The sequence below is a fragment of the Simochromis diagramma genome, unplaced genomic scaffold, assembly GCF_900408965.1.
Source record: "Simochromis diagramma unplaced genomic scaffold, fSimDia1.1 OVJJ01000802.1, whole genome shotgun sequence".
In the NCBI taxonomy this organism is placed as follows: Eukaryota; Metazoa; Chordata; class Actinopteri; order Cichliformes; family Cichlidae; genus Simochromis; species Simochromis diagramma.
The window spans coordinates 13,281,332-13,292,355 of record NW_024387492.1 but is presented as its reverse complement, the minus strand read 5'-3'; the positions used below and the strand labels follow the sequence as shown (position 1 = coordinate 13,292,355).

The following is an 11,024-nucleotide window of genomic DNA, read 5'->3' as shown; positions in this document are numbered from 1 at the left end:
GCAGATGATCTGCTTTGGTGACCCCTAATAAAAATTTCCATGCATTTATTTTCAGATGTTTGTTTGTTTAGTTGTCTCTAATACGGATAATTCAGCTCATGTAGTGGGCTCTGCAGAGCTCAAGTATATTGTGTGTATTGCAGGTCCAGTGATGAGTGATGGATGTCTGAACAAAATTTCATGGCGATCCATCAAAGAAATCAATAAGAAACAGAGAAATTGCAGTTATAATTGAGCCATGCACCCATCGAAGAGTCAGATTATGCACTGATGTCATTCTGGTAATCATTTAACTCGGTTATATTGTGTAGAATTAAAATTATGCTCTGTCTCTCATTGCTTATACAGAGGAGGGCAAAAATCCAAGACAAAAAACAAAACAAAACAAAAAAATCCTCCCATAACATTTCTTTAGTTAAACTGAGAACTTGAAATAATTGAAACATGCTTTAAAATAACCACAAAAACTGTACAAAAACATGTTTATTATGACAATAATAGTATACCATACAAATAAGAGGTCATGTCAGCTGTATAAAAATACAAAATCATGATGCATCTTAGTGTGAGCATCATAGATCATTTGAGAAAAAACAAGAAAATCATTAAGTCAGTTTTATCTAGCGCTCAGTCCCGTGTTTTAACCTGTCCTGCAGTGCTTTGCCGTCATGCTGTTCAAAATCTAGATTGAGGGAGTGCACAGTGCACAAATTTCACAGCAATAGAGGAAAGAAAACTGGTGGATATTATGATACTATCTATGGTATGACAGCTTGTTTGTTGCCATCGTGGCACTTCATATCGGTAGGTAGCTTCCTTTTATACTGTTTGAATAATATCTGAAAAATATTCAGTACCAGTTGCTATGTTTAAAGCTTTGATAAAACCGACCATGTCCATGTCTAAGATCTAAACTGTATGTACATGTAGGAATACATTTGCTCTGAACAGAAAACAGAGTGAAAAACAAACCCCAGCTCACCCAGTGACAGCCAATCAACTTTTCTACAGCTGTGCTCAGAAAGATAGAAAATGCTAGGAGGGTTTATTAGTTGCAGTAATATCATACGGCTGTCCCTGCACACGTCAGAGCCACACTGCTGGTTTTTACAATGCCTGACTTGACCTCTCACATGAGGACTGGGCTCCAGTGAGGTCAAAGTGCAGTTTTTCTGCTCGAGCTTCTACAGAAAAATATAATGTATAAGAAAAATACACACTGTAATCATATAGTAAACATGCTTTTATGTTTTTTTATGATATAAAATGAAAATAAAAAAAAAAGAGCTTATACAAGTGTGTCAGCAGTGAAGCTGTGGAGCGGTTCGTGAATATAAATCAAAGTGTAAAAAAAAAAAATCCCTGAAGTTTTAACCAAATTTAAATTTTTTATCATGCATATATATATATATTTTTTAGCTTTTATGCGGAAATGTTTAAGTGCTCTTTCCAATACAAAATCAAACTTTACTATGATGAAAATAACTCTGTGCGTGGTTCGCAGTTCAGAAATGGAATAAGCACCATGTTTAAGCGAATCCTGCATCAACAAACTGATATTTGGTCTTGTGGTGGAGCTGAACTGTGACTTTTTAAAAAAACGTCTTCATTTATAGCTAAGGCAGAATCGTGGGCAATTGTTTAAACATCTGCTTTGTGCTTTGATTGATCTCCGTGAGCCAGGCTCTCCTCGTTCTCTTCCTCCTCATTAGGAACCTGGAAAACGAGCAATGCAAATTATTTGTCTGTGGCATAAATGGTCACCAGGCAAGCAAAATACAGTTCAAACAAATGCACAATGCATTTATGGACATGCATGATATGCACAATGTGTTTCTGTGAATTAAAATCTGTATCTAATGATATACTGATTGACTGATTATTATTTGGCTCTAATTTAATACTTCAATTATTAAAACACGGTGTTTGTCAGGTATGTGTAGTTTTTGTGCCTGGATGTGCTCACTTGCTCTTTTTCTCTACTTATACTGATATATGAACCACGTCTATCTGAGTTAATAACTTGAATAAACAAATCTGCCTTCTGCCACTCGCACCAGACAGTCAGAGACCTGAAGATAATATTTATGAGGAATGGGATTTCTTACCTCCCAGTAAATAGAGTCATCGAAGCAGTTCTGGTCTGGAGGTTGTCCCCAGAAAGGCAACTTCATTATTAGACCTTAAAGAAGAAAATGAATGTTTGATCACCCTTTTCTAAACCTCAATGTCTTTCCATTGAGCAATTTGGCCGTTGGGTGTAACATTTATGGTTTTATTAATCTCCTCTGCCCACCTGTAATAGTACCCCCAACCAAAGCGAACCCGAGGGATGAACCCAAGGCAGCAGCTTGCATGGTAGCGCTAGCACTAAGGAGACAGGATGAGAAGAAGTGACTTTTAAATGAAGTAAATCGTGTCAAAGCCATATTGCTTTTATGTGTGTGTATATATGGGTTATTATAATATTGTGGTGAGATTTTTAGTGTGTGAGGTGACTATTACCCGTCTTTTTTCCCCAAAGCTGCAGCCACAATTCCAGCCAGCCCACCCAGGATGCCAGGCAAGCCATGCAGATTGTGGACACCGCAGGTATCCTGGATACCCAGGTTGGATGCCAGTATAGGCTGCAGAGAAGGAATGACAGGGGATTTTTAGTCACCAACAAAAGTACACATTGCTAATTCAGATTCAGCCTGTACCAGGTTGTACCAGTTGTCTTTCTTTTGACTCACATTTAGGTATTTGAATCCCAGGGTGGAGATAATGCCAGCTACGAGCCCAATCAGCATGGCTCCAAATGGCCCGATGCTCATGTCAGCACATGTTCCCACTGCAACACCACCAGCCAAGGTGGCGTTCTGAATGTGCACCTGTGCAGTAGAAAGACATAAAGACAACTGTATGACTGAATTTCTGCTTTTAACTCTGTGAACTGTCGCTGTCATAACTATTAGAGTAAAGTTGCCGGACCATGTCCAGTTTTCCTTTGTGCTCCACCAGGCTGGAGATGGCATAGGCAGAGAGCACGCAGGCGGCCAGGGAGAGGTAGGTGTTGATCACTGCAGTGAGCTGAGTGTAGCTCAACGGTGGTTCAGCGATGGCTGAGTTAAAGCTGGGCCAGAACATCCACAAGAAGATGGTTCCTGTAGAAGAGGATGTTAAAAACGGAAATGTCAAGGTCCATGCTGCACAGCTGTCTGTGTCCACTAGATGGCATAAGTCTGACTTCCATTGGAGGCCAGTGATGCACCAGGGAGGGAAAGTCACGGGAAAGAAGGGAAAACTATCTCTGTAAACACATTTTAATATATGATCACAGAATTAGTTTCAGTGCTCTCTTACCGATCATAGCAAACATATCAGAGTGATAAACAGATCCATCGTTCTCATGTCCATTTCTTAAACCTGGTCTGTAAAGTACTCGAGCCACTGCCAAGCCAAAGTAGGCTCCGTAAGCATGGATGACCATAGATGCTCCAACATCACTAGCCTGTTGAAGAGAAAGACATGATAGACCCACAGTAGTGTTTGATAAAACAGTGAATATTCATGGTTGTTATGTGGGGATTTATGTTTTTTTGCTCAGTTCATGGACACACATGCACTTGCTACTATGAACTCACTTCCATGATAGCAACCACCAGATGCTCATTGACGGAAAAGATGGTGATCTCCAGTATGGTCATGATGAGGAGCTGCACAGGGCTGGTTTTACCCAGAACGGCGCCAAATGAAATCAGGACCGTAGCTGTGCTGAAATCTGCATTGATTATTCTGCAGGAGTGGGAACAAAAGTTATTAGAAAAAACATCAACAGACATCATCTGTGATCTATTAGAGCTTCTCATGTGCAGGAATTGGCTTTATTTAGCATGTACTTGGTAATGATGTAGAAGGCTGTGCAAGTCTTAGGGACTTGCATCATGACAGCAACCCCAAACCTACAGCCAGCCATGTGCATTTTTCTTATAGCAGTTGTTTTTGAAAAGCGATATGTGCAGCGAAGAAAGCCATACTTCAAAATGCTGACTTTAATCTTGCCCCCTTCCAGGTGCCAGATGCCCTGCATGAGGAGGCCCCACTGCAGGCCGAAGGCAGCCAGGAGCAAGTTGATGCCCACGCTGCTGAACCCGTATCTCTTGAGAAATGTCATCAGGAACCCGAAGCCGATGAAGATCATGACGTGGACGTCCTGAAACACTGGGGACATGAGAAGGGAGGTCAGTTAATGCTGTGTTAGCTAGTCCCACTTTAACCTCAGTTGAATGTGGTCTTATAATTGAATTGAATGAAACACTTATTCAGTTCAAAGTAAAGTATTTGCTGCGACCCTGCTGCTCACAGTGGTATGTTTTGTTTTTTTTTTTTTAACTTTGTGGTTTAAATGACTTATTGAGAAGTAGCTGGACTTCTCAGGATTCATTTCTGTCCACAGTGGCCTCATTGTCAGCTGTGACCTGTCAGGTGGAAAAGCAATTCAATCACACTATGAATGGCATGCTGAGAAAATACCCCCACTGTCCCTGTTGGGGTTATGGCCTTGTGCTTTTCTATTAAGTGCATATGATCTTAATAAGTCTAAACTTAAGATGTCTCAAAGGGAGGGGATGCTTTGTGCACTCTTATCTCTTTTTGTCAGCCGTTAGACTGAAAAAGGCAGCAGGGTTTGGAGTTTGCTCATCTTATATCCCCTGTTTGATTACACACACACACACACACACACACACACACACACACACACATCATATATATATATATATATATATAGATATATATACATATATACATATATAATATATATATACATTATATACATATATATACATATATATATATATATATATATATGTATATATATGTATATATATATATATCTATATATATATATATATATATATATATATATATATATCTATACATATATATATGTATATATATCTAATATACATATATATATATATAATATATATATATATATATATATATAAAAAACACCCAGCACGCCCCTGCGCAGTATCTTAGCTGTTCCCAGGACTGCGCTCTTCTGGACAGAGATCTCCGATGTTATTCCCGGGATCTGCTGGACCCACTCGCTAGTTGGGGGTCACCGCACCTAGTGCTCCGATTACCACGGGGACCACCGTTACCTTCACCCTCCACATCCTCTCGAGCTCTTCTCTGAGCCCTTGGTATTTCTCCAGCTTCTCGTGTTCCTTCTTCCTGATATTGCTGTCTTTCGGAACCGCTACATCGATCACTACGGCCGTCTTCTTCTGTTTGTCTACCACCACTATGTCCGGTTGGTTAGCCACCACCATTTTGTCCGTTTGTATCTGGAAGTCCCACGGGATCTTAGCTCGGTCATTCTCCACCACCCTTGGGGGCATCTCCCATTTTGACCTCGGGACTTCCAGGTTATACTCGGCACAGATGTTTCTGTACACTATGCCGGCCACTTGGTTATGGCGTTCCATGTATGCCTTGCCTGCTAGCATCTTGCACCCTGCTGTTATGTGCTGGATTGTCTCTGGGGCATCTTTACACAGCCTGCACCTGGGGTCTTGTCTGGTGTGATAGACCCCAGCCTCTATGGATCTTGTACTCAGAGCTTGTTCTTGTGCTGCCATGATTAGTGCCTCTGTGCTGTCTTTCAGTCCAGCTTTGTCCAGCCACTGGTAGGATTTCTGGATATCAGCCACCTCCTCTATCTGCCGGTGGTACATACCGTGCAGGGGCCTGTCCTTCCATGATGGTTCCTCGTCTCCCTCCTCTTTCTTGGGTTTCTGCTGCCTGAGGTATTCACTGAGCACTCGGTCAGTTGGGGCCATCTTCCCAATGTATTCTTGGATGTTCGTTGTCTCATCCTGGACTGTGGTGCTGACACTCACCAGTCCCCGGCCCCCTTCCTTCCGCTTAGCGTACAGCCTCAGGGTGCTGGACTTGGGGTGAAACCCTCCATGCATGGTAAGGAGCTTTCTTGTCTTTATGTCAGTGGCTTCTATCTCCTCCTTTGGCCAGCCTATTACCCCAGCAGGGTACCTGATCACGGGCAGGGCGTACGTGTTGATGGCCCGGATCTTGTTCTTACCATTCAGCTGACTCCTCAGGACTTGCCTGACCCTCTGCAGGTACTTTGTGGTTGCAGCTATATATCTATATATATATATATATATATATGTATATAATTTTTTGATAAGTGAGGATAGATGAGTCTGGATTAAGGCCAAATACATTTTTGGGGGATTTGAGTCACCATCATGGCAGGAAGGGAGACTTCTGTTTCCCTTAAGGCTTTAAGCTCGCTATGATGAGCTTCACACGTGGAAAATATATCAAGCTGTATGTATGTGTAGGCTGGGAAACAATAGACTCATTTCCTTAGTTCATAATGAGCACATAATGTGTCTGTTATTGTCTAGACAGGACACACTGTGTTGCAGCCTTAAAGAATACTTTTACAGCTGTTTCTCAGTTTGTTTGTTCTTAGTTAGTTATGAGTACTTAAATTACTTAAAACAAGTGCAAAAAAAACCCTGCAGTTCCTCTGCTGGCCACTGGTGGCAGAATCTGAAAGCTAGTTTAGTTTTAAAATGTTGAACTTCACAGTGAAAGTAAACATGCTTACAGCATGGTACAAATAACGTTTTGGTGTATGGATAGAAGAGAGTGGGTGAGTTTATTTAGGGGTGTGGCTATTCTAACTGCCTGATGTGCTGATATAAACAGCTGGACAGTGAATGGCTGTCTGCTAAGCTTCACGAGGCTAATTAGCATCACTGGACTAGACCTCTTGACCATGCTTTTGGTGTTGGTAGCTTTGAAAAGCCTGTTGTGTGGTATTGCACATTCGTCTCTCAACACCAGTTAGCAGCTACCTGTCTACTATGTCTGCACTATGCTTCTGTATAAATTACGAATGCAACTTGCTAACCAAGGTTATGAAGTTTAGCTGATAGTTTAGAACTCTATTTTTGCATCCAACTATAGTCTAGTCTGTCTCTAGAAAAAGAGCTACAGACAGTTTTCTCTAGTTGTTGTCTCTATTAGCATTTAGCCAAAATGCTAAAATTACAGCTTCAACATAATGAGACCAGAAACAATGTGAGTGTGCCCATCTTTTATATACAGTCTGTGGTTCCGCTGTGTTCATGTGTAATATATAAAGGAGCCTTTTCGCTTAGCTTAGCACAAAGACTGAAAATGGAGAAGACCAACTTTGAACTCTCTAAAGAAAAGCAAAAATGATCTGCGAGTTTAAGCCTCTAAAATTCTTTTTTTTACATGTTACATCTCATCTGTTTAATGGATGAAGTGTTATTACCACAAAGTTTTCAGTAGTTTATCAGACAAATGGCAAAGGCTGCAGGATGTTACTATACGCTGCCAAGAAACAGTCTGACAACATGTTGTTTTTACGCTTACATAAAATGTCTTAAACATTAAACTTTGGAGATTTTTGTTGACTTGTAAAAGAGTTAGATTAGTTGTTTCCAGTCTTTGTGCTAAGGCAAGATCAGCCTTTCCTAGCTGTGACCTTGTATTATACTATAAAAGTATCATCTGCTTCATATAGACATTTATGTTAAAAGTTTGAAGTATTTATTATGATTTAGCATTTTGAAAAGTAAAAATAGGGGTTGAATGTGAACTCAATCTCAACATTTTGATTTTATCCCCTAGATGAAAAAGCCCAAACTCAGACGTAGGTGCGTTAAAGCTGTTTAAAGCGTCAGGCTCCCATGCGCCATTTACATCAGAGGACATTATTTTGCAAGCAGCAGCTTTCAAATGGCGATAATGGGGGAGATTAAATTCATCCACATCTATTTCCACAAACTGTTTCTGCATATAGAATGTCAGCAAATTTCTAACACATCCTTGGGTATTTGGGAAACATACAAACCCACTCACATCTGCTTTAGTCAGGAATCTGTATATGTGCTTAAAAGCCCTGATAGCTCAACATCTGATTACTGTGTGCTCTATTATAATAAAAACGCTCCAGGTTCTGACAGTTCAACATCAAAACCAAACACCAAAAGAGAGTCACATCTTTCCCTTTCAGTCTTAATTAGCAGTAACAATCAGCATTTTGAAGACATCTGCACCTGCAAGCTGATGTGTAGACATCTGACTAAGCTTATCTGCATGAAGCTGTTTTCAAGAAAATCTTTTTGCCCCTGAACTTGCACTTTTACCCCTCTCTGTTTCTCAGCTGGGTGAGTCAGAATTGCTCTCTTTGTAGAACAGTAGATGGGGGACGGGGATGAGATAAAACTGGAAAGCAGCCACAGTGACTGGCACCACGCCTAGATGTTAGGTAACGCGAATCCTCTGAAGAACTGGCTGAACCAAGACAAGCGAGAGACACCTCAGGTGCAACTGTGCAGCTTTTTTTTTTTCAAGCCATGCATAAAAAAGATGAATAATTATTTCATTTTACAAAGTATTAAGTCAAAGTCTTCCTTTACTTTAATGTTTAATTTAGCATATTAATCACTCTTTAAGAAGAAATGAAAGACAAAAAGTCATAATTACAACATTTTTGAGGTATTTTTTCATACCAGATGACCACAATTTTACTTCTGCAAATTGCATATTTTAACTGCTTATTTGTTGTCCTTTGAGCTTGTAATTGCAGAAGTCTGGGATGTGTGAGATAATGGATCTCTTTCAGCATGCAACCCCAAGCCTCATGCTTTCTAACATTGCACAGTCCCAGTTTAAATGCTAATGGTTTTAGATTATCAAGCATAATTTAAATTTTGCAAAAGTTTTAGCTCTGGGCCTGTTATTCCAAAAACAAGTATCCCTTCTGAACTTTTGAAGATAAATCACTGCATATTTTTTTACTCCTTTATGACTAACTGGGAATTAATAGAGTGTTACAAAGATAACATAAGTTTTGTGCAGAAAAGACACAGCAGAGTTCACAGCAGAGTCTAGCCTTAAATGTGATCTTTACTTCAGAATTTATTTCTTGATAGTCAACGTATGTGACTTAAACATCCCATGTGAAGCAGAAGATACGGTCAGCTTCAATGCTGAGCTAATCTCTTGGGTGTCACAACCGCCCCACCCAATCGTGAGCCGCAGAAAACAGCAGCTATCTGAATGCAGATAAGTGCACAAGCTGCAAAGAAGCCGCTAAACTGTAGAAACCGCTCAGAGCCCACAAAAAATGCTAAAGCTACTGCAGGATAACTTGAAAAATATCAATTTAAATGCAGCACAAAACCTCCAGCTTCCACCTGACTGTCCTTTATGAGCCTTTTTTTGGACACAGTAATGAAATCACATGTGACCTCCCCCTTTCCCAACAGGATTCACTTGTCTTCTCAGCTGCATGTGTTTGATTAGACCTTGTGACAGATGAGAATTCAACCCCATGACTCCTTTTATTGCATTTAGTTGACCTGTGCTGGAAACAACCTCCAATTTATGACCCCTAAAATAGAATTTATTTTATTCAAGAAAAAGAAAGTAAAAAGAAATGTGGAAATTTTGTTTACTTTGCTATTTTTATGAGAAACAAGCAACATTTTTGTCATCTTGTTTTCTGTAAAATTTCAGTGTGACTAATATTTTCTGCTTTTAGTCTAAATTTTTTTTTAGATGCAGTCTTAACACTGTGATATAACAGATATAACATTCATAAAAATTTTAAAAAATCTATTTATAAATAAAATGTTGACCAAGCAAGCAAGCAATCATGCGGCTCCAGGTAGACTTACTGGGGTAGAGGTCCATAGGCTCCAATTTATGGTCAGTGTTATTGTGGGTGTCGTGTGAGTCATGGTGTCCGTGTCCATGTTCCCCATCATCATAGACGACAAAAACCGCAAATAGGATGATGGTGATAATCTCCAAAATCAAGGCTATGATGGGGAACTTTGTCCTCATGTTGGTGGCATATGCAGGCATCCTGAGACCAACTCTGCTTATCTCTCGCGCAGCCTCTCCCTCCTCAGCTCTCTTTTTAGGGGGTTGTGCTGTGTGAAGAAAGTGGTGTCTGGTTTTAAACTGATGTAGGTTTTGCCGTGACCAATGACAAGGCAGAAGACCAGGGCCTCGGTGGTGAGCACCCCCTCCGTCGTGCACTTTGCTCACGAGGGATGGGTTTCCTCTGTGGATGCCGGAGGGGGCAAAACAAAACACAAACGTAACGACACCCAGCCAATGAGCGGACATGAAAAGACTCAATGACTGCTCCTTCCCACTCATTTTGCACTGTCAAACTTACTGCATGTTTGTTTACTTAACTTTGCACTCATCATTTTATGTCTTGAAATACAGCAGCAGAAAATGCAAATCTAATGTGCAAATAAGACATGCTTTTATAGAAGGGGATACTAATTATTTACATCTGCTAATATGTAACAGCTTTCAAACTGTTACTCCTTTGTTCCTCTTTTTTCTCCTGTTAAACAACATTGTATTTTATTTTATTTTATTTTTTTTTCTTTGTTGTGTTTTTACTGATGCACCTGCATTTTCAGATACAATGATACAAATACAAAAGATACAGAAGTATTGTCACAAAATGTGTAGAAAGAAAAGGTTGTGGTGGATTTGTAGTAATTTATTTGTAATCATCTACGCTTTGGTAACACCCTCAAAGTGTCACTAAAATAAACTACATAACAAGTGGTAATCACGTGGAAAATCAAATTGTACAATTCCTTTAATTTAATACAAGAAAACATCTACAATGACTGAACTTGTGTAACATCGTGTTATTAATAACACTAAATTTTGTGACTTAGCTGTCCCACATTTTCTCTAAATTAGATTAGATGAGATTAGATTAGAGCCAGGAACACTTTGTTTTCCACCCCTCCCCATTTAGCAGTGTGTAAACATTTAGTGAGCACTTTATTGTGCTCTCTAATGTAGTTGTAAACACATATGAATGTGTATCAACGTGTTGGTTAACAGCAGCTTGTTCTGTTGTAAGTGACTTCTCCCGAGATGTTGAGGTTGGTATATCAAAAGACACGTACCAATTTTCAACGCAAAAA

General features: G+C 39.8%; 1 protein-coding gene across 1 annotated transcript; it reads right to left on the bottom strand.

Annotated features, from left to right (window-relative positions):
- Positions 1-465: 465 nt before the first annotated feature.
- On the bottom strand, positions 466-10,011 carry rhag (Rh associated glycoprotein). Its single transcript, XM_040017808.1, has 10 exons — positions 9,738-10,011; positions 4,020-4,203; positions 3,627-3,777; positions 3,346-3,493; positions 2,974-3,146; positions 2,736-2,873; positions 2,506-2,627; positions 2,297-2,370; positions 2,109-2,182; positions 466-1,716 (listed from the first exon to the last, which is right to left on the bottom strand). Exons 1-10 carry the CDS (start codon positions 9,925-9,927, stop codon positions 1,642-1,644), a joined length of 1,329 nt encoding a protein of 442 aa, XP_039873742.1. The 5' UTR covers positions 9,928-10,011; the 3' UTR covers positions 466-1,641.
- Positions 10,012-11,024: the final 1,013 nt, after the last annotated feature.

Excerpts from the sequence above, each read along its gene's own strand:
- rhag (XM_040017808.1), bottom strand. The coding sequence starts at position 9,927 with ATGCCTGCATATGCCACCAACATGAGGACAAAGTTCCCCATCATAGCC. Across the intron at positions 3,778-4,019 it reads ATTAAAGTCAGCATTTTGAA|AATAATCAATGCAGATTTCA; the intron begins GTATGGCTTTCT and ends CCACTCCTGCAG. Across the intron at positions 3,494-3,626 it reads TGGTGGTTGCTATCATGGAA|GCTAGTGATGTTGGAGCATC; the intron begins GTGAGTTCATAG and ends TCTCTTCAACAG.